At 41.0% G+C, this 23,244-nt stretch overlaps 1 protein-coding gene across 3 annotated transcripts in view; it reads right to left on the bottom strand.

Moving 5' to 3' along the window:
- ATP8A1 (ATPase phospholipid transporting 8A1) overlaps window positions 1–14,745 on the bottom strand; it is a 274,837-nt gene extending 260,092 nt beyond the window's left edge. For 2 of the 3 annotated variants that reach the window (XM_053577693.1, XM_053577692.1), the window contains exon 1: window positions 14,554–14,745. In XM_053577693.1, the coding sequence (XP_053433668.1) occupies window positions 14,554–14,602 (49 nt within the window). In that variant the 5' untranslated portion in view covers window positions 14,603–14,745. The remainder of the gene's footprint in view (window positions 1–14,553) is intronic. The other variant, XM_053577687.1, reaches the window with a different exon arrangement.
- Window positions 14,746–23,244: the final 8,499 nt, after the last annotated feature.

Here is a 23,244-nt window from a genome sequence, read left to right as displayed (position 1 = left end):
CCACCATCCAGAATCACGACGTCAGCTCCCAGGTCTGCTGGCATCGCTGTGCTCACTGTTAAGCAAGGTGCAATGGGTCTCCACATGAATAGCAGGAAACGCCATGAGATTTTAAAACCACTTCAGCATTATACAAGCTCAGCTTCCAACGTTTGAAGAGCTTTGATCTTATCCTGATCACTTCCCAGATGCAGATTCAAGAGACATTTGCCTCGCCCTACTTTATAGCAGATGCTTTCATTTACTGTATCCACTCTGGAGAACATCCCTGCAGTTTGGAGTACCTCAAGGGCCAAAAGAATACAGTGGTGTTCTCATCAACCGTGATTATGGAGCAGAATCAATACAATTCCTAGATGGGCCTAGAATTCTTAGCAACGGAGAACAGGTAAGACAGTAAGAGTTATGTTTACTGAAGTTCAAAAAAATATTCAGAGAAAAGAAATTGGGGGCAGGAGAAGATGGAAATCTGGATTTTAGGATAAATGCAACACTCCTTCTAAGAGAATAAAGAAAAAATGTCTGCAAACATGTGTTCTGGCACATGGGGACCTTCTCACACTTCTCATTTCTTCATCCCAGTATTTTCCATTTCAGTAAATGGCACCATCATTTTGGGCTTAGGGCCCAAAACTTTAGTCATTTCTTTCTCCTCTTTTTCTTTCACATTCCATATCCTATCCACCAACAAATCTGTTAGATCTATCTTCAAGCTATATCCTGAATCTGACCACTTCTCAACACCTCCACTGATACTAAGTAGTCAAGGCCATTATCATTTCTCCTTGTTTCACATCTGTCTTAAAAATGAAGTCAGAATCTCTTCGAGTGGGCCATGGGGGTTGACAGCTCCTTGGGAGACTCTAAGGTGCAGCCAGGCTCTGTGTCCTCATTTGCCAGCAGGCAGATAAGTCACTGGCAGGTATTACCATTCTGTCAAAGAAAAACACAAGTCTGCAGAGGGCAGTGGCTTGTCCAAGGCCACACTGCGCAGAAGAGCCAGAACCCAGACACCCCTCCAGGCCGAGGGAGAGCCCCCAGAGCCTCATTTCACTTCTTCTGAAGTCAATTATTTATAGAGCATTAGCTTAAGGTGTGAAAAATAGAACAGGCATCACTAAATGAGTTAGAGCCACAGTGTTGCTATTTGACAAAACAAGTGCACCCTACTTGTTAAGTGACTACCGCAGAATAGAGGAAAAGCACAGGAAATGTGAACAGTAAAGATAGTAATGTGATTAATTTGCTTCAATAAAACTTCTCTAAAAAGGACAGTGTTAGCTGAGCATATGGAAAAACGTCTGACACCTCATAAAGAAAGCTACTAAGTTGAGATTGACGGCCTTGGTATCCAAGCTCAGTTAAAATTAAAACGTACAGGAGAGTCGTTCAGCAACCGCCAAGGATAAATTCCACAGGGCGAGTCACTTAATAAGACCAAGAGAGAGTCAATTTGCCACCCAGGGAAATTAAAAGGGCTCCCCCTTTCCTAATTATATTATATTGCTAATGTAAGTCAACAAAAGGCCAACTCATGGAATGATTCTTTTACTGAACTTTAAACAAAAAGATAGGAATCAGTAGCCATCTGGGGTTAAATAAAGCCAACAATTCAGAACTTTCCCTTCTCTACTAAGTCAAATTCTGGCTTTTGAAGATGATTCCCATCTGTGAAGTACAAGTCACATTATCACCTAATAAAGGAAAGTCTAGATGTGGAAACAAGGAGAGATAAGTTAAACAATCATACAAAAGAGGGTCATAGTACACTCAGTCTAAGACACGGGGAGTGTTTGTTTTCCTATTCTCAGCACTTCAAGGGATAATCTTCACACCAGCACCGTGAAGCCGGAATCCAGCAGCCACCCACGTGGCCACGGAGAAACACACACACATGAGCCAGATCAAGTCTCAAAAACAGGTTTCATCTTAGCAGCCAGGGAAGGTAGGTGAACTGGGCCATGGGATAAGTTTCACATTTTGTATGTTATGCTGCAAAGACTATTTCATGTCATGGTGGGATAGGTCCATAGCTGTAGATATAGAGAAAATACACCCCTTGGAAAAAAGTAAAAGATTTTGCAGAAGTCTTGTACAAAACCGTTAAGCTATTTTTTTTGCAGCTGCAAATGACTAAAAGATTTGAGCTACAAATGTAGGATGAATCAAAGGATTAACTACTACAACATACTAAAAGTAAACAGGTTAGCAAACACTGAGTAATGAAGGATACTGCAGGAAAGCTCAGGTCCAACAAGTTCCCGGAGTAGACATGACACCAGCTAAAAATAAACCCAATGTGTTGTGCTCTTCATTTGATCGTACTGAACGTTCAGTTCAGAATTGTAAAGAAAGCCTTTAAAACCTAACAAGTGATTTTCCTTACATGACCTTGAGCATTTCTGAGGGGAAAATGAAGAGAAGTATAATTAGACAGGTAAGGTAAGCGGGTGATAGACAAAAGAATTTATCAAAAATATCCTATGCCCTTGTTTCTTGGCAGGCAACTTATATTGCTTCACATAAAACCGATCTCCCATCCTCTCTGCAAGTTAGCAAATCTAAGGATCTACATAGTTTTTCTTCTTTTGCCTGGGAGATAAAATATCAATGCCTGGTCCACAGACAAGGCTTGACAGTCTGGGATGGGTCTGGGATAGTATTATGATTACTACTAATAAGACATCAGTATTATTTAGAAGCCCCTCCTCCCATTTGATTCACTGTGCAACCAGGGCTGAGCACTGAGGGCTATAAAACAACTCACATGTCTATAAAACAACTCACATTTCTCAAGCTTCCCACTGACCCATCCACACTGGCCACACAGTGCATTGAAGACAGCTGACAATGCCATTCTTCAACACGTCATTTCTTTAACATTCACCCACAACCAAGAAAATAAAGTAAGGAAAGTTGACCAAGGACACCTGAGCACACTTGCCACAATCATTCTAGCACAGATTGTAGACAGAACTCAACTTAAGCTTCACATATAGAGCTGCATATCAGATTTGGGTAAAACTTAAAAAGACCCGTTTCATTTCTTTGGTCTGGTCAGACATAGGACACAGCTGGTGGGCTAGGCAGGAGGAGATTAAAGAAAAAAAGGAAAGATAAACTAGAGAGAGACAGACTGGAAGGTAACTGAAAGAGTCAACCAGTCACAGCCCCCAGGAGGACAGGGTACCAGCACAGCAGGAGACCCAGGAGGAACAGTCACATACACTCAGAACCCAGATCCCCCACATGGGCAGCAAGTTTGTTCAGATGAGCTAGCCAAGAGCAACAGTGGGCAAAGCAAAAGCAAATGCTATGATATTTAGAAACCATGGCAGGCCTGGTTCCATGTAAGAGCTGGTCACCAGTGCAGAGCCCTAGAGTCCAAGCCAGGGCCAGAAACTAGGATCTTTCTGAGAGGGAAACTGCCACAAGCAAGGTGGGGCCCCAGCACTCTCGCAGTTGCTGTGCCTGTGACAGGGAAACACGACAGGGCATTTAAGCTTTGTCTTTAGAGTGCTAAGTTGGAGCTCTTCAAGTCTCCTGCATGGAAGATTTTGGGGTGAGGAAGGGACAAAGGGGAAACGTGGTCTGCAGAAGCTGGAAGAATTTGTACCTTACCTTAGGACCAGAGTCAGCCACAGGACCTAGGCAAATTAAAGCAAGCCAACAGTTCTGGACTGGCATCAGAACAAACTGCCTCTCGGGTTAGCCCTTGCATACTGATGTTTGCTGTGTGCTTTAGTCTCCAAAGCCAATCTTGTACTTTAAACCGGTGTGGCCCATGAAAATGGTTTCCTGGCCTAGAACCTGGGCTGGCTTTGGCCTTAGTAACCGTCTCTGCCTCAACTATCACCTGACTAATCTGATGCCACTGAGCACAGCCCCAGATGGACCAAGATCAGTCACCTTCTTCAAAGACAGCTGACACAAAATAACAAACAGAGGCTCAACCTAAAATAGACACCGCCCTTTGCCAAATTAATTGGAAGTAACTAATCCACCAAGCCAAGTTCTATACAATAGTCCCTTAGTTCAACAAAAGTGACAGTGCTATTGTACACAGAAGCCACCAAAGTCATATCTATTTCACATTTCATGTTAACATTTAAATAAAAACCAACAGGAAGACAGGGAAGGCGAGCTTTTGCTTTCCAAATCTATTTATGAAAGAATTTTTAAAAATACAGAAATAAAACAACAGGCTGTAAAAGATGCAATCATGTACTGCTCCCAGTAAAATCCCTAAATTGCCACAAATGCCACGTCCAAAGCAGTTACTATCTAAGCACTAACATCAGACCTGAGGTTTTACGTATACACGAGTGCCTTCTGTTGCTAGGAAGGAAGGTAGAAGGCTTATTAAATCTCTACTTAAGAGGAGTCTATCTACAAGATTTTTAATAAGCTTACTTTGAGCCATGGGTTTCTATCATAAAGCTTTGTGTTCTGAAGAATTCTAGTAAATCCTAACATGTAAGCGCCAGCTAGAAGGATCATCTACAACCACGCTGTTTTGGTGGTGCCCACGAGCCTTGTGGGGCTACTGACCACATGAAATAGGGCTCCTCTGAACTGAGTTGTACTGTAAATATAAAATAACCACCAGCCTTATAAAACTTAGCACAAAAAATATCAACTATCTCATTTTAAACTTTTGTATCAGTAAAATGTTGAAATCGTGTATTTTGGATGTATTGGAAAAAGAACCTATATAGTTACATGTGTATAACATACTATTAAATTTACTATTACCTACATTATTAGATTTAATATTTGATTAATCTTAAATAATAAAGTATAGTGCTAAAATTAATTTCACCTATTTCTTTCACATTTTAAATGTGGCTACTAGAATATTAGAAATGACATGTGTCTGGCATTTGTGGCTCGCTAGTGCTTACCTGAGCTACGACTGCCACTTTCATAAGGTAAGTAGATTCCATGGAACATTGGTTAAATTCTAGCTGGTCTCCATTTTGACCTTACTCATAATGGAAAAGAGAATAAGATAAGGTAACACCTCGGTTATTGTGTAAGTGCTATTACACCTACACGAAAACTTGAAAGTGGTAAGGTGGAAGTGGAGACCACAACACTTGAGCAAATAAAAATGAATCAACGTTGGGCGGCACCTATGGCTCAAAGGAGTAGGGCACCGGCCTCACATACGGGAGGTGGCAGGTTCAAACCCAACCCCAGCCAAAAACTACAAAACAACAACAACAAAGAAAACAATGTTGCTGAAATAGTTGTATAACCAACGTATACCTGGTCAAATCTCATTAATTGAAAAATCCCATTTAAAAAATACTTTGCTTTGGGGTGGTGCCTGTGGCTCAGTGTAGGGCGCTGGCCCCATGTACCGAGGGTGGTGGGTTCAAACCCAGCCCTGGCCAAACTACAACAACAAAAAAAAATGGCCAGGCATTGTGGCGGGCGCCTGTGGTCCCAGCTACTGGAGAGGCTGAGGCTGAGAGAATCGCCTGAGCCCAAGATTTGGAGGTTGTTGTGAGCTGTGATGCCACAGCACTCTACTGAGGGTTAATAAGTGAGACTCTGTCTCAAAAAAAAACAAACAAAAAAAACCTTGCTTTATAATATATAATTTAAAAACTTATAGAGATAAAAAATTGGAAAACTACCTTAAATGAAGGAATTTAGACTAATGTTCTATTTCAAATCAGTAGTTTCTACCCTATATACACTAACAGTCATAAAGAAAGAACACATAAATTTTATTCTTATTAAAAATTCAAGACTATAAATTGTTTTAAAGGATCCCATTCACAGTATCTTCACAAAAATATAAATCATCTCAGGAACAAGTCATTAAAAGGGGCAGGATTGAGGGACTTTACCTAACAAATTTCTCTAGTATTAAAAAGAAAATACCCATAAATAGAGAAACTCAGCACAGATGAGTCAATTCCCTCAATACAAATTTATAAACTTCAGGCAATCCCCATAAGCATTGCGGTATCTTTTTTTTCACTTGACTCATGGTATTCATAAATTCAAGTGGAAAAATACACAGGTGGAAAAAGCCAGAAAAATTTAGAGAAAAGAACAGAGACAGTAGGACGGCTAAGAGGATATTTTATTAAGTTGCAATAAAGAAATTTGATACCAGCGGCTAAAAGAGACCAAAATAGAGAGAGGTGGGGGGGAGGAGGAAAGGGAAGCACCAACTAAATAATAAACAAAAAGCAACACGTAAAACAAACCTCAAATATATACGTCAGGAAGCCCTTCAAATTGGTCTGAAAAGAATGAATCAGTAAATAGTTCATTATTAGATCTCACAACACAGTAAATCCCACAGCAATTACTAATATAACTGTTTAAAATGAAACTCAAAAGTACTAAAAGAAAAACATGAAAAACCATCACTATCTTGAAATGAAAAATGACATTACAGCAGAGATTTTAAGAAAAAAGCCGAAAGATTGTACTTCATGAAAATTAACTTATATGTATATGTTAAACCACCACAAAGTTTAAAGATAAACAGGGGAAAAAGTTAATATCTTTAATATATAAGAAACTCTTAAAATTCAATAAAAAGCAAACTTCTTACAGAAACATGAGTAAACAATTCAGAAAAAACCCCTCTGACCTTACCAAAATGTGTTCAACCTAACAATTAAAGCAATATAAACTTAAAGACTTACTTTTTACACTGTATGTTCATAGGGATAAAAAAAGAACACCATATAATACAGCAAAGTGGTAACTAGGCACTCCTGTTCATTTTCCGTGGGAGAGTAAATTAGTATAATGTTTCTAGAAATTCCGAAATATTTACCAAAAGTCATAAAAGATCCATATTTTCTTTTATATTGTTGGGGATTCATTGAGGGTACAAGAAACCAGGTTACACTGATTGCATTTGTTAGGTAAAGTCCTTCTTACAATTGTGCCTTGCCCCCAAAAGGTGTGTCACACACAGAGACCCCACCCCCCCTCCTTCCCTCTCTCTGCTCTCCCCTTTCCCCACCCCCATCATGTCATTAATTGCCCTCATATCAAAATTGAGTACATAGGATTCATGCTTCTCCATTCTTGCGATGCTTTACTAAGAATAATGTGTTCACTTCCATCCAGGTTAATACAAAGGCTGAAAAGTCTAAGATCCCTATTTTTGACCCAGAAATCCTCCCTCTAGGATGACTTAATAAGAACCATCAGAGAGGTATACAAAGATACTCATTTAAGGATTGTTAAAAAAAAAAAACAAAAAAACCAAAACCTGAAATGATGCAAATGCCAACACGGAGGGGATTCTTTAGTAAATTGTAAATTATTCTACACTAACATAAAAATGCTAAGGTGTCATAAAGTTAACAAAATTCATCTGTTCATTCAACACCTAATGGTTGAGTCCCTACCAAGGGCCAAACACTGTCCTGGCATTGAGGAAATAGTGACAACAGACAAAAATCACATCCTTCATGGAATTTACACAAATCTATGTGGGATCGGTGCGGTTGTCTATGAAATACTAATGTGCTAATGAGTGGGGAAAAAGATCAGAAATAATGCAGGGTATAATCTCATTTTTCTTAATAAATAAATATATCTTTCCTCTTCTGGAAGACAGTGGAGAAGCATATACACTAAAATAGCAAAATTATATATATATAAATTTTACATAAAATATATAAAATTTCATAATATACAAATTTTCATCAAATTTCATAATGTGATTATACTTGGATAGCATCATTTGGGGGGCATTTTACTCTCTTTTTGAAATCTATGTGCAGATGAATTTTCCCAATGAACAGGTAGCACTTCTACCGTTAAGAGAACAAAGCGAAGCTCTTCCATTAAAAATAAAGCACAAAGTTACCATTTATTTGAGAAATTTGAAATGATGACTATGTGGCAGGAAAAACTAGATGTAGAGGGTATAGCAGTGAACAAAGCACAGAAAATGCTCACTCTGTGGTGCTCAGATTTCACTATGAGGGTACTGGTGCATCTGGCTTAGCTCAGAGTATTTCACAAATTGAATTACAAAGCGTTCTCATCTCTTAGGTCAGAGACTCATTTATTCATTCAACCTGATGCCCTATTGCATGCCGGGTAATATCCTCAGGGAGAGCAATATATTAGTGAACAAAAAAGACAAAAATCGGGCGGTGCCTGTGGCTCAAAGGAGTAGGGCACCAGCCCCATATGCCGGAGGTGGAGGGTTCAAACACAGCCCTGGCCAAAAAAAAAAAAACAAAGAGAGAGAAAAATCCGTGACTTTTAGGGAGCTTACAACTATCCAGAGGATAAGGTTATGGAAAGGTAAGGGGTAAAGAACGACAGGGACAGTGGTGGCTTTCACAATTACATTTAACGAATCCATGTGAATAGAGACCCACACAGCAAACATTTTGCTAATTTCAAAAACATCTTCTGACTCCCGCAAACATTCCTACATATGGATCATCGTGAAAGTTTTGAGACAGACTGTGTTATGGTCTATTATTTATTTCACTTCCAAGAAACACCGTTGACAGCACCCTTTCTGATTCACCTGTGCAAGTGTTAGCTTGCTCAGCTTATTGGTGTTGCTGGCAGGGCTTCCTCTGTGTCTGTCCCTGTAGAATTTAGGTTTCTTGATTTTGCATGTCTCAAAACTTTTGTAATGACCCACATAGCTGTAATGTAGGCAACATGCTTCAATTCTGTTTTTGACGTAAAGTGAAAAAAAAAATGAATTCTGTACTATAGATTAGAAAACAAAAATAACTTAGCTCTAACATAATATATCCAGAATTACACTATACAAAAGGACACATGTTGACATTTTAAAATATTGACTACACAGTCTATCACTACACTCGCACTTTCTCACACAGTGCCACTTCAGTTATGGGACACATTGCCACCCTTGGACACATTGCCATATTTGCTTAGCGTCTCCTTCAGTCACATCTTTTGTCCCATCATTCACTTAGCTGGCATACAACAGGTGCATAATATGTGCTTATTAAAGGAAAAAAGAATTATAGTCATCTTTTATCTGGACAACTGAAACAGTCTCCTAAGATTTTTCCTTTAACAATTACTTTTGTTTCTTTTGTTATCTTTTAAGTAAATGCAACATAGTATTCCATGCAGTTACAAAAAAACATTTTCGAGTTGTCATTAAAAAAAAAATCCCTAAAACAACTTCTAAACACGTCACTTAGCATGTTTTATAAAATCAAATGAATGTTCTTACATTTTAGCATTATTATATTTAGGAGAAAAAATGTAAACCGCTGGATAGGTATGTGGCTTTTGTGTACATTTCTTGAGGTTTGAACAATTTAATGCTTATTACTTTGTAAAGTATGAACTCTAGCACAGTTGCTGTTTTATTCAAGCAAGAGTCTGTGGCCATCTGATTACCTGACTGTGGCTGAGCCTGCAGCCTGCCCAATACCCATTCTCTCCTTTTCCTTTGAACAACACTGAGCAACGTGCCCTATTGGAAAATTCCGCTGGGAGCCAATGCAGAACCAGCATTCATTTTTGTGTGGTCCTTTCTAGAAAACCCATTTGTTTCTCATCCTTACATTTTTTCCTGCCTAGAACTCCTACGTAATGTCTGGCACCCACGCAACCATGTTGTGACTTCAGGGATGTTGTACACTCAGGATGGAGAAGCAGAACCACTCACCCTGACTTCCCACCTCCACACTAGTTTCACAGAAGTGAGAAAAACTCTATTTCGTGTAAGCCACCATTATTTCACTTCCAGTTTCTAGATTACTAATGCTGTTCAGACCCCTATTTGATATAGGTGAAAACTGAGGAGTGGTGAGATCTAAACTTCTTAGTATTCTTGCTCTTACTTTCTGGCAAATTTATTCACCATCGAGACTTCTCCACTAAGAATAATCTCTGAGCACAAAATTCCCAAGTTTGACTTCTTCCACATTGGAGTTCAAAATTTCTATGTACCTTTAAATTACATCCAACTGGATGTCCCACAATTATTTCAAAATTAAAATACCTTCTCTTATTGTATTGACCCTCCTTCTCAATGATCTTATCTTTTAATGGATTTCCTCAATCAGTCAGTTTCAATACTATACTGGAGAGTTCCTCAAAATGTGCTTCACCAGCACCAGAATGAATGGTAGGGGCTCATTACGAACGCAGATTCCCAGGGTCATCACAGATTTACTCAGCAGAATCTTCATGAGCCAGCACGGGAAACCGCATGTTAATGTGACACTTGGCATCTTATTAACATTAGAATTCTTAATTTTTGCTTGAGAATTGCTTCAAAAAACATCTCTCCCACTCCACATTCACTATACCACTAAATACTCTTGTATCCACCTCACTGTTCCTCTAACACTCCAGCCTCTCCCGGCCTGGGTTCTGGCTGTGCCCTCTGCCTGGGTCACAGCCTTGCCCCCTCACCTCTTCACATCAACATTTCCATGAGGACAAGCCAACTAACACACTTACAATCGCAATCCATCCAATATCCTTACACATCTTAACTTCTCTTTATTTTCCTCATAGCCCTTTACCAGACAACAGATTTTATAATTTGTTTATTTTTTCATGTGTTTTGTCTTCTGCCTCACTAGTATAGAAGTGGCTCCAGGGCAGGGATTTATCTACTCTGCTCACGGATGTATTCCAAGTACCTGGAACAGTATTTATGAGTTTAATAGACAGCTGTTGAATGAGTTAATGATTTAGTCAGAAATCCCTGATTCCTCTCTTCCCATTCTCATGATTCCACTCCAATACTGGTTCTCCACCCCATACTAGTTTTGACTATTGTTATTTAAGGTTTTATTTGCAGACAGTCTGTAATGATTTTCCCTCCGAACCAACACACTTCTAGACTTGTCTAAGATACTACCTGGGGGATGCTACTCCCTTAAAATGATTATTTGGCTCTCAAATGGCCCTTTCAGATATTATATATTGGTGTTATGCTCAAATGAGAAATTAAATTATATGAACTCCAAGATCCTGTTCAAATATTGAATTCTGTATCTAAATGACTCATCTTGGCATTCTAAATGCTCTGTAATCTAGTCACACTCTACCTATCCAAACTTACAGCCTTCTCCTTCCAAGTTTCCCTCTGCTCCAGGCTCATTTCTTTAAGAACTCTGGAACAGGCCATGTTCACTCTAACCATTTTTTCGTGTCATTAGTCTCTACCTCCAGCACCCTCCCAACTACTGAAACAGATGGCAGTGTTCTTCAGAAACTTTGTGCTCAGACTGTGATCTACATGCCAGCATCATACAATAATTTTTTTTTTTTTTTGAGACAGAGTTTCACTATGTTGCCCTGGGTAGAGTGTGGCGGCGACACTGCTCACAGCAACCTCAAACTCCTAGGCTCAAGTGATTCACTTGCCTCACCCTCCTGAGTAGCTGGGTGCCCACCACAACACCTGGCTATTTTTATTAGAGATGGGGTCTTGCTCTTGCTCAGGCTGGTCTTGAACTCATGAGCTCAAGCAATCCACCTGCCTCGGCCTCCCAGAGTGCTAGGATTACAGGTGTGAGCCACCTCGCCAGCCTCATCATCCAGTATTACCTGTGAGTTTATCAGAAATGTAACAACTCCAACTCCACCCCACACCTCTGGATTTAGAATCTGCATTTAATAAGATCCCCAGGCAATTCCTATGCCCCTTATAATTTGAGAAGCACTATGTGAGGACTCATCTCAAATCATCCTTCAATGAAGTAGTCACTTGGCAGGCCTCATGCTCAGGAATAAGCATGTATGAAGTTCTTAATCTTCCACAGGACCTCTGCCCCCCATCACAAGCACAATGGCCAATGAGCAACATCTCCTTACACTATTTATTCCCTATTTCATTTAAGTCCTTTCTCCTCAATTGGTTATAAATCGCTTACATACAGTTATGCATCTGGCCAGTCTGGATGCAGGGAACAGAAGCCCATTCAAATCATTTTTGGGGCTGGGAGTGGAGGGGGTGGTGGAAAGGAGCTTATTTTAATGCTGTCTGGAAACTGGGACTAGAAAACTCAGGGAGGGAGAGCTTCAAGGTTCAACCACCCCCTCTCAGCATGTGCACCTCCCCATCTATTTCATTCCTTTTCCTAATAATTCACACCTAGTTTCTGCTTCCTTATATCAGCACCACTCACTTCCTAGACTATTCACCCCTGCTCCTTCCTGCTTTGATTTTTGCCTCTAAATCTAACTTTAATGCTTCCAAGAAAGATACGATCGGCACAAAGGATCTTTTTGAGCCAAACCGTAAGGTTGCAAGTGTCTGAATCACCTATGGCAGCCGTTGGGTCAAGAATCTACCCTGGTTCACTTGGCTGAGGCCAGAGGGGCTACAGCTCAGAACAAGGCCTTGTAGGCAGCAAGAGATCTCAAAGGAGAATATTCCTTCGAAAAGAAAGAAATACATATTTTTAGGAAAGAAATATTTCTTAGGAAGAAAAGATGTGGGCAGAGCAGGCAGTGAGCCACAGTGCCAGCCCACAGAGTCATTATTTATTTGTCTACATCACAGTCCTGAGCAAAATGCTGAACAGATACTAAACAAAATCAACCAACCCCAGAGGGAGGAGTCGTTCACCCAGCACCACCACGGACCTGCACCCTGCTGGATGCAAACAGAACGGCAAAGATTAAGTAAGGAGCGATCCTCGCTTTCCCAGAGCACCTCATTCAAATGTGTCACTGAACTAGTTGCTCAACCTTGGGCAAGATACTAAACCGTTCTGGATCAGTTTCCTCAACTATCAGGTGGTACTCTACCAACCTCCAGGAGTGTTTAAGGTTTCCTAAGGTAATCTCTGCAAAAGCCCTTGAGAAATTCACATGCCAACCAGTGCTACCCAAATCCTCCCACATGCGTAGGCTTTGATTGCTTTCAGATTTTTCTCCCCTAACCCTACTTCCCACAATACATGATTAGTCAGCGCTAATAGAGTAGAACCTCTGTTAGTTGACCAACTGTAACAAACTGGTCAATATACGGAGGTGGTCGACGTAAGGAATTAGGCCTCCTGCACTGATACCTAATGTGGTGCATGACCAGTCTATGAAAATTAGGTCAGTGTAAGGAGATGGTCAGTGCAGGGAGATGGTCAACTACAGAGGTCCCACTGTACTTGAAAGATCACTACCATTACCATTATATTTTCATTACCTTTAGAGCTCAAATTGTGATTAGCAAAATTCATTCATTTCACTCATAGGTGCAAAAAAGAATGTATTTTTACTGTATATATTATTATAACATTGTCACCTGTTCAACTGTGCGTCTAAAACAGCAATGTCCTATAAAAGTATTTTTTTGGTGTATTATAAAGGACAATGAGTGGGTACTCAATTTCCAGGTAGCACACAGTTCAGTTTTGACTCCTATGTGGCCTTCTTCCCAGAGCAGTTCCATTTAACATTATATTTTCTAAGCATTGGAAACAGAAAATTCTAGATAGCAGAGCCGTATTTTTTTGCTTGGGGACTCTGAGGAATAAAAATAAAATGTCCTGTCTCAACCCCTGGAATCCTAGCCTCCTAACTTGTATATATATTTTTTCTAAAACCACTTTACCACCTGCCTCACACAAAAGGGTGGGGGTAGGATGGAAGAGAAGGAATCAGTTACGACGGCAAGATTTCTCAAAAACCTTATTGCACTTGCAGGATGCAAGTACAGGGTTATAAGAAAGAAACAAAAGACAGTGAAACTCGAGATATATACAATTTTGGCTTTGCCTGAGCAAAATCACGAAATATTCACTGAGCACCAGCCGCGCGCCCGGCAGGAAGCTGAAGAACCCTCGGGTAGGATGGAGCGTCTCGGCCCTCCAGAGCTTGTTTGCCTGTACGGCCTCGGGCATCTGTTGCTCAGCCATGACAAGTGTAGCCATTCAACAGCTGGCCCTGGGTGGAGTAAAGAGAACAGCTTCCACCTTGCTGAAAAGTCAGCTCAGCTGGCCAAAGTGCAGACTTCAGGCAGAAGGCGACCTCAGACGCGCGAGCCGGGAGCCACTGCTCCGCAGGAGGCAGAACCGCAGAGACCGTAATGCGCGGCGCCCACCGAGCACCCACCCGCGGTTAGGCTCTTCGCACTCGGAGAGGCCCGGGACTCTGGATCAAAGCATCCTGCAGCCTGGGAAAGGCAAACTCGCTTCTCAGGGGAAAGGCAGGGGCGGCGTGTTGGGGATCTGTTCGCTAGGGTGGGATGCTGGATGGAAACCCGGAGGTTGCGCGCTAATGGGCTGCGAGGTGAGCAGCAGCAGTGCGCTCGGCGACCCGGACGCAACGGTCAGGCTGCAGCGCAAACCAAGGCTGGGGCTCCCGTCCAGGACACCAGTATGAGGGTTCCGGAACCTGGAAAGGGTTCGCGAGTGTCTTGGAGGCGGCGCAGAGGGAAGGATCCCCTAGGGGCCCGGCACCACAGCCAGACTCCGAGAGGAGGAGGTCGGAGGGGGTCTCTTCCCGGACACAGACACTCTCACCGCCCGATCACAGGCCAGCCCCGAGCCGCCCCCGCGCGCTCCGAGCACAGCCCGCGCTGCGGAGTCCACTCACCCTCGGCGCGCGAGCGGATCTCCGACACGGTCCTCCGCATGGTGGGCATGGCAGTGCCGACCGCAGGTGGGTTCTCAGCCCGGACTCTGCACCTGTCACAGCGCGGTGCAGGCGAGGACCTGGCCGCGCCGCCCACCCGGGACCGAGCCGCCGTCGGGCGCGGCCCCCACGCGCCAGCAGCAGAAACAGGAGGCGGCGTCCGCAGCGCTGGGCGAGCTCTCCCCGCGACCGCGGCGAGGACTGCTGGACAGGGGCGGAGCTCGGCGCCGGCGCCGGCGCCGGGGAGGGGTCTGCGCGGAGCGCGCGCGCTCGCGGTCTCCGGGGCTGCTCTGCCCCGGGAGGCGGGGAGGGGAGGGGCGGGGCGACCCGGGAGAGCCTGCTCCGCCCCGCCCACTGCGGACCGTACCACTCCTCGGGGGAAGATCAGCTCTCAGCTTCCTGGAGTCTGCTCACTGGGTCCCTCCTGAACGTGTTTTCGACTCTCCCAAGTCTTGGCCGGGGAGGAAAGGGTGCCCCCCTGGCTGCAGCCTCAGGTTTCCTCTCCGACCACCCTCTGGCTTTTTATAACAGTGGGTTTGCCAGTTGTCTAGAAAGGGGTGTTGGGTCTGAGTGGCCTAGCGGAAGGGAAGGGTCTGGGACGCCCCGAGGTGGGATTCAGCTGGAGCCGCGCACAGGAATGACGCGCTGGCTGTCTGAGTGGAAGGTCAGCCTCGGACCCTGCACCTGAACGCCCACCTGGGCTAGCGTGACCTGAGCTGCGCTCGCCCTCTGGCCTCGCCCACTAGCAACAGGCCGCGAGGCCGGGCGTCCCCGGGGGCGGCAGAATGGCCTGTACATCTCGCCAGTTCAGGCTCTGCACCCTGACGAGGCTCTGAAATTGTCGTATAATTAACTGTTGGCCTAGGTGATTCAGAAAGAACTTTTGTTGTTTTGGAGTTTTGCTTTTAGTCAAACCTGCAGAAAGTTGGGTGCAGTCATTTTATCTCGAAAGGGGAGAAGGGTATTGGTATAAAATCCATAAATATATTAAATCTTAATTGGCCCCCATCCTAGAGACCATTACAAAATGTACACCGAGATCTGTGATAACAAGTTGTCCAAACAAGCATGACATTTTTTATTTGTTGCTGACGTCACCTTCAAGTTAAGATGTGAGGTTTTATGTAGATTCTTGGGAGCTGCTGAACTGGCAAGAAAGGGATGAAGTGCAAGCAATGAATATTAATAAATTAAAAGCAATTTGCTGCTTCTCCAGCACCCAGTGGAGGAGGGCCTCACCGAGAGCCCTTTTATTTGAGCCCCTTTGATAGAGATCCTGAAGGGAAAGATCTGGTAAGGTTTGACCTGAAAGAGAAGTGATTATTCCCAAGCATCAGGGAAAAATGAATAAAATGCGCTAATAGCATTTTCTCTCCATTGTGGCGTTTCCTCTGCTTCCTGCAGGTAGCATTGCTCATCACAGCCCTGCCCTGCATTAATACTCAGGCAGTTAATGCATATTTATGAAGAGCGCACTCTACTTGGCTCTGATTCAGAGGCTGGGATTAGAACAAAGAAAATGTATTCTCAGTGCTCATGGAATATCTCTGGGTAAAGCAGGGCTCAAATATAAATGCACCTGTTTCAGTGATGGGCATGACTTCTAAATGCTAAAACATGGGCACACAGCCTTTTCAGGACTATCATCACTGGCCAGTTTTATTTCTTCCAAGTCCCAGGATCTGCTTGTATAAAACAGGCTTTCTCTGGCTTGATGAGCATGAGTCTGAAACTAAATTAAGTACAGCAAGGAAACAGAAAAAATTAGCTTTAAGGTAAAAAAAAAAAAAGTACTATTTTTTTCTGATTAACATTTTAGGTAATTTTATTTTATTTATTTATTTATTTAGAGACAGAGTCTCACTATGTTGCCCTTCGTAGACAGCCATGGTGTCACAGCTCACAGCAATCTCAAACTCTTGGGCTTACGCGATTCTCTTGCCTCAGCCTCCCAAATAGCTGGGACTATAGGTGCCCGCCACAATACCCAGCTATTTTTTGGTTGTAGTTGTCGTTGTTTGGCAGGTCTGAGTCAGATTCGAACCTGCCAGCTCCACTGTATGAGGCTGGCACCCTAGCCACTGAGCTATAGGCACTGAGCCAGGTGTAATTTTTTGTAGATCCAGATTTATTTAAAATCTGTGCTCAGTAGAATGACAGTATTTGATTTAGGAGCAATCACTTTGGTACTTCCTAATGACCTCTTAAATAAGGTTCAATTCTTATTTATAAATAATAATTAACTGAAGGGAGTTCCAGGGGTTACCTCTGTTTTCTACAGAGCACTCTGTTCTATACATGTGTGTCCCATTAATAACCAGCAAAGTTGAAAACATATGTCATGTATATAGGAAGTGGCAACAGTCTTTCATACGGAGAAGAATGTTGCATTATGTAGAGCACAAGTGCCCTTTCCTAGATTATATTATCACTTCACCCACAGCGGCAAGAGTATCCTAACTTCCTCATTTCTGAAAATCATTCATTCCTGATTGCTGGAAGTCACACATGTTTTTATTGGTTCATAAACTTCATTGAGGTTGTACATTGCACTAATCTGCTTCCACTTGATTTCAAAGCTCTCAGATCTTGTCACCTTCCATTGTGAAAGAAGTGCGGTGTGCCAACCCCTGGCAGGGAACTCTGGTTCCAGAAACACGACCTTGTTACAGAATCTGCATAGAATTCAGAGGTCAGCAGGATTATTGAAAAACTTTCAGATCCTATGACTGCACTGATGCTGGGCTTAGAAGGAAGAGAGTTATTCAAGGGCAACTCCAAGGACCAGATTTTATCAGCCTCCACAAAATATGCATGGAATGCATAACATATATGTGGTGCTGAGGCAGAGTACTGGGTTAAAGAGGCACTGGATGAAACCTAACCAGCAGTGCAACAAGATGGCTAACACTTCATGCCAAGTAGACAAGTGGTAACAACCACAGACATTAAGAAAAGAGGAGAATCCAAGAGCTGGGGCGATCAACCTTGATGAAAAGGAGATCTCTTTGTAGGTAGAAATGCTTGACATATATTTAAATACTCAACAATGATTGTTTAAAGATTGTTTAAGATAATTGGAGTGATAGAGCAAATATGTTTTGGGAGAACGAAGAGACTGGATTACAATGAAGGTTTTCATTGAGAGTCCTTATGTGGAGATTAATGGTGCCAGATTTGGAAGAGTCTTAAATGTCTTGCAGAGGATATATGTATTTTTCTAATGAGTCTGCTGAACAAATACTGTCCCAATATGCCCACTTTCCAACATTTTTTATGACATTTTTCCTTGAATTTTGCCATAATTTTTCCTCAACTTTAATAACTAAATTATGCTCTGAGATAATGAGAATTGCATGACAAATGTTTATCACATTTCTAGTAACTGTGCCACATGGATTTAATAGAGAAGCAGGTCTTTGGTTTTCCCTTTGAACTAGGATGGTTTGGGTTATTGAGTATTTAGGTTAAAGTATGTATAAACACACCCACTCTGTTGTACAGTGGTAGCAGGATGTGGCTATCAAATTTAAACTTGAGATAAATCAGCTGAGTGTCAGGTACCCAGAGTTATGTGAATGATAGGTGAAGTCACAAAGGAAGAAATTACAAAAAACCTGTGAGAGTGTTAGTGCTAGGGCTAAGCAGATTAGAAATCAAGTTTCCTTGCCAAGACAAATAGGAGAAAGAATAATCTCTACAAATGTTGAGACAACTGGACCCCTACCTCATACCATATACAAAAATTAACTCAAAATGGGTCAAAGACCTAAATGTAAAAGTTGAATTAACTATAAAACTTTTAAATGAAAAATAAGAGTAAATCTTTATAAACTTACATCATAGTTTCCTACATGTGACACCAAAAGCACAAACAAAAGAAAAAAATAAACTGTACATCAAAATTAAAAACTTTTTTGCTTCAAATGGCACCATCAAGAAAGTAAAAACAACTGTGAGAATGTAGAAAACTATTGTAAATCATACATTAGATAAGCTACCTATACTTACCTGTATAAAGAACTATTACAACAATAGTAAAAAGACAAGTAACCCAGTTTTAATAAAAGCAAAGCACCCAGATAGTCATTTCTCCAAAGAGGATATTCAAATGCCCTATAAGCTTATAAAAAATGCTCAGCATCATTAGCCATTAGGGAAATGCAAATCAGAATCACACAATAACTAAGTTACCAGTTCATATCTCCAATAATGGCTATAATAAAAAAGACATAATTACAAGTATTGGCAAATATATGGAGAAGTTGGAACACTCATACACTACTGGTGGGAATGTAAAAGGTGCAGTCATTTTGGAAAATAATCTGGTAAATTCCTTAAATGGTTAAACATGGAATTACTATGATCCAGCAATTACACTCTTAGGCAGGGGTCCTCAAACTTTTTAAACAGGGGGCCAATTCGTTGTCCTTCAGACTGTTGGAGGGCCGGACTATAGTTTAAAAAAAAAAACAACTATGAACAAATTCCTATGCACACTGCACATATCTTATTTTGAAGTAAAAAAACAAAACGGGAACAAATGCAATTACACCGCCTCATGTGGCCTGCGGGCCACAGTTTGAGGACCCCTGATCTTAGGTATGCACTTAAGAAAAGTAAAAACATGGGCGGCGCCTGTGGCTCAGTGAGTAGGGCGCCAGCCCCATATGCCAAGGGTGGTGGGTTCAAGCCCAGCCCCTGCCAAACTGCAACAAAAAAAAAAAAGAAAAGAAAAGTAAAAACAGAGGTCCACACAGAAACTTGTACATGGCTTGGTGCCCAGAGCTCTGTGAGTAGGGTGCTGGCCATATACACCAAGGTTGGCAGGTTCGAGCCCGGCCCAGGCCTGCTAACCAACAATGACAACTACAATTAAAAAAAAAAAAAATAGCTGGGCATTGTGGAGGGCACCTGTAGTCCCAGCTACTTGGGAGGCTGAGGCAAGAGAATGGCTTAAGCCCTCTCAAAAAGAAAAAAAGAAACTTGTACATGAATGTTACGTTATTCATAATAATCCCAGAGGGGAAACTACCCAAATATCCATCAACTATTTGATAGATAAATAAAATGTAGTATATCCATACAATGGAATATTATTCTACAACAAAAAGTAATGACACTCCAACTCATGCTAGAACATGGATGACTTTGAAGACAGTATGCTGTGTGAGAGAAGCTAGTCACAGGGGATCATAGACCATATGATTCCATTTATATGACATCTCTAGGCAAATCCACAGAGAGTAGATTAATGGTTGCCAAGGGCTAGAGGCATTGGGGGATGACAGCTGATGGGTGCAGAGTTCTTTTTTAGGGTAATATAGGATGATAAATTGTGACGGCTGCATATTTCTGAAATGCACTAAGGCATTATACTGAGTTGAATCGTATCTTAATGTGAATTATATCTTCTTTTTTTTATTTCAGGTTAATGTGAGGGTACAAATAACCAGGTCACAATATTTGAATTTGTTAGGTAGAGTCCTTCTCGTAGTTGTGTCCTGCATCCAAAAGGTGTGTCAAACACCCTTACATTGTGCTCGTTACGTGGGTGTACACCAGTCACCCCCTTCCTTCTGTCCTCTCCCTTCAACTTAAAATGAACTGAGTTTTCCTCCTATGTGGGTATGAATTAAATCATCTACTGGCTTCATATTAATGTTGAGTATATTGGATATTTGCTTCTCCACTCTTGTGATACTTTACTAAGATGAATGTGTTTTAACTCTGTCTAGGTGTGAATTATGGCTTAATAAAGCTGTTAAAAAATTAAATCTCCATAGGTGCCAGCCACAAAATTATCAAATCTGGAAAGACAGAAGGGATATCAGAGGATATTCCTTTCTGAGTGGAATTGTACTTACTAATTACCTGATGTTGCCTGAGTTTGTTGTTCTTTGTGGCCGCCGAAGATTAACAGTTGGTCTCTTTTGGGAGAAATTTGCAGTCAGGTAGGTGAGAAATTTATTACTCACTAATTTATTAGCTTACAATACAGCCAGAAGTGGAGCTCATGGCCTGAGCTAGTTAGAGACCTGCATTAGAGCCCTGCTTCTGACTGAGATTGAGGCAGGGAAAGTTGATTACCACACAGTAGTAAAATATAAGTGCTAAGCAGTGCTGGCCATTAGACTTTAAATTCTTTTGCAGAAGCAAAAGAAATGGGTAAATTAATATTAAACTTTAGGTAATTACATCTTTTAGTTTGAAATTGAGGTTTAGATACAATGTACATGATGCAGCTGCTTTGGAAAATAGTCTGCAAATTCCTCAAATGGTTAGTCATGGAGTTACCACATGATCCAGCAATTACGTTTTTAGGTATATGTGTAAGAAAATAAAAACAGATGTCCATGCAGAAACTTGTACATGAAGTTTACAGTGTTTATAACAGCCCCAAGGGGAAACTACTCAATGTCCAACAACTATTTGATAGATGAATAAAATGTAGTATATCCATCAAATCACAAAGATACCTGGTTATTGTAAGAGAGCAGAAGGCTTTGGTATCCACAGTGATTGGTGTTACATTAATTCAATGGACAGTGTATAGTTAAGGTATTATTGTACCCTTAGACTTGTAAGATATGTTCTTCCCCCCAGTCTTCTCCGTCTTGGTTTCTTTCTTTCTGTCACCATTCTCACAATACACACCCCTCCAATATGTGAGCAAGTTGTTTCTATACACGTGTCTTCATCTCCACCTCTACACTCATGTACAAACCACCACCATCACTCACTGAAGTGGCCTCCCTGTTTCTATGTCTCTCTTCCTTTCATCTCCCAGGGCTCAGATTACTACAGTCCACTCCTCCAGCCAATATGGCGCCACCCCCGAATGCTGGATACCACCATATTGCCTTATTTTATTTATTTATTTATTTTGTAGAGACAGAGCCTCACTTTATTGCCCTCAGTAGAGTGCCTTGGTGTCACACAGCTCATAGCAACCTCCAACTCCTGGGCTTAGGCAAGTCTCTTGCCTCAGCCTCCTGAGTAGCTGGGACTACATGTGCCCGCCACATCGCCTGGCTATTTTTTTTGTTGTAGTTTGGCTGGGGCTGAGTTTGAACCCGCCACCCTTGGTATATGGGGCCGGTGCCCTACTCACCGAGCCACAGGTGCTGCCCGCCTTATTTTATTTTTCTTATAGCACTTATCACTATCTGATGTTTTCTTCAAAAACTTGTCCAACTGTAAGAAGAATGTCTGTCATATAGTGCAAGATTCATAATGTATGTTGAATGAATAAATGCAAATGATCTGAATCCTTTGAATTGGGGACTGGAAATGAATAGGATAAGTAGTGTTCCATTTGAGGAGGAAAGAAGTTGTGCCCTTCATCAGTATAGATAATGGGGCATATTCTTTTTTCAGAATTATTTATATGAAATAAATTTAGAGCATATTTGCTTTGGAATATTTCATATCAGGAAAATCTTGTGCCACAAAAATTAATGTCAAAATTAAATGATCAAAATTTAAATTCAAAATTATTTCAACTGAAATCTCTGAATCTTCTGCCATTGAACAATCCAGTCACTTATTCCTTTTTTTTTATTCTATACCATGTTCATAGTCCTCCTTGCTTAGGGCCTGTACCAGTCACTTATTCTTACTCATGATGATAAAATCAGTACTTTTCTCTCATATCTGTGATTCATTTTCATGCTTGTATTAATACTCTCTTTTTGAACACCTTAGCCAGGCTTTAATATAAATTTATGTCTTTATAAAATTATATGTCTTTATAAATTATAAAATTTATGTCTTTAATATAAATTTATGTCTTTATAAAATTATATGTCTTTATAAATTATAAAATTTATGTCTTTAATATAAATTTATGTCTTTAATTTATGTCTTCTTCTTCTTCCTCCTCCTCTTCTTTTTCCAGTTTTTGGCCAGGTCTGGGCTTCAACCCGCCACCTCTGGCATATGGGGCTGGCTATTATCTTCTTCTTATACTGGGAATTTTCAGCAAAAGGAGTACAATAATTTTCTCTTCACTATAATTGAAAACTATTCTGTTCCTGTTTAAATGGAACTAGAGTTTTAAAAAGTATATTTGTGTTATATGAAAGAACTCTTGCTAGGAATTCTGAAAGAATAAATACTTCCAGTATGTTAAAAATAGGGTTCAATTCACACACAATCTTCTGGGGAAATCATGTATTAAGTATTTTATTCCAAAAGTAAATGCACTTTCACGAAGAAACACAGTTCCCTGTATCTTAGTATTTAATGTTGAGATCTTAAATTCAATAGTATTGCTTCAAACTAATGATAAGAAACATTAAATGGTATGATAGTTTTACTTTAAGGATTTCCTGTGTACCAAAGCAGAAAGTAAAAAATAAATTAATAATTAGAAGTGCTGTTTTGTTTCCAAATCTTACCAAACAGCATTTTGATAACACTACTTTCTATATAAAGTATTATTGTAAAATATTTCATGAACTTATGGATGTACAAATAGCATAGTACTGCCAGAAATGTAGACATTTGAAAAAGCAGCTTTATTGAGGTATAACTGATAGGTAGTAAACTTTATGTGTTTACAGGGTAGAATTTGTTGTTTTGATATATGTATATACCTGTGAAACGAGCACCACATTTAAATAATCAGCATATCCATTCCTTCCAAAA

The sequence above is a fragment of the Nycticebus coucang genome, chromosome 23, assembly GCF_027406575.1.
Source record: "Nycticebus coucang isolate mNycCou1 chromosome 23, mNycCou1.pri, whole genome shotgun sequence".
In the NCBI taxonomy this organism is placed as follows: Eukaryota; Metazoa; Chordata; class Mammalia; order Primates; family Lorisidae; genus Nycticebus; species Nycticebus coucang.
This window is presented reverse-complemented; position numbering and strand designations above follow the sequence as displayed.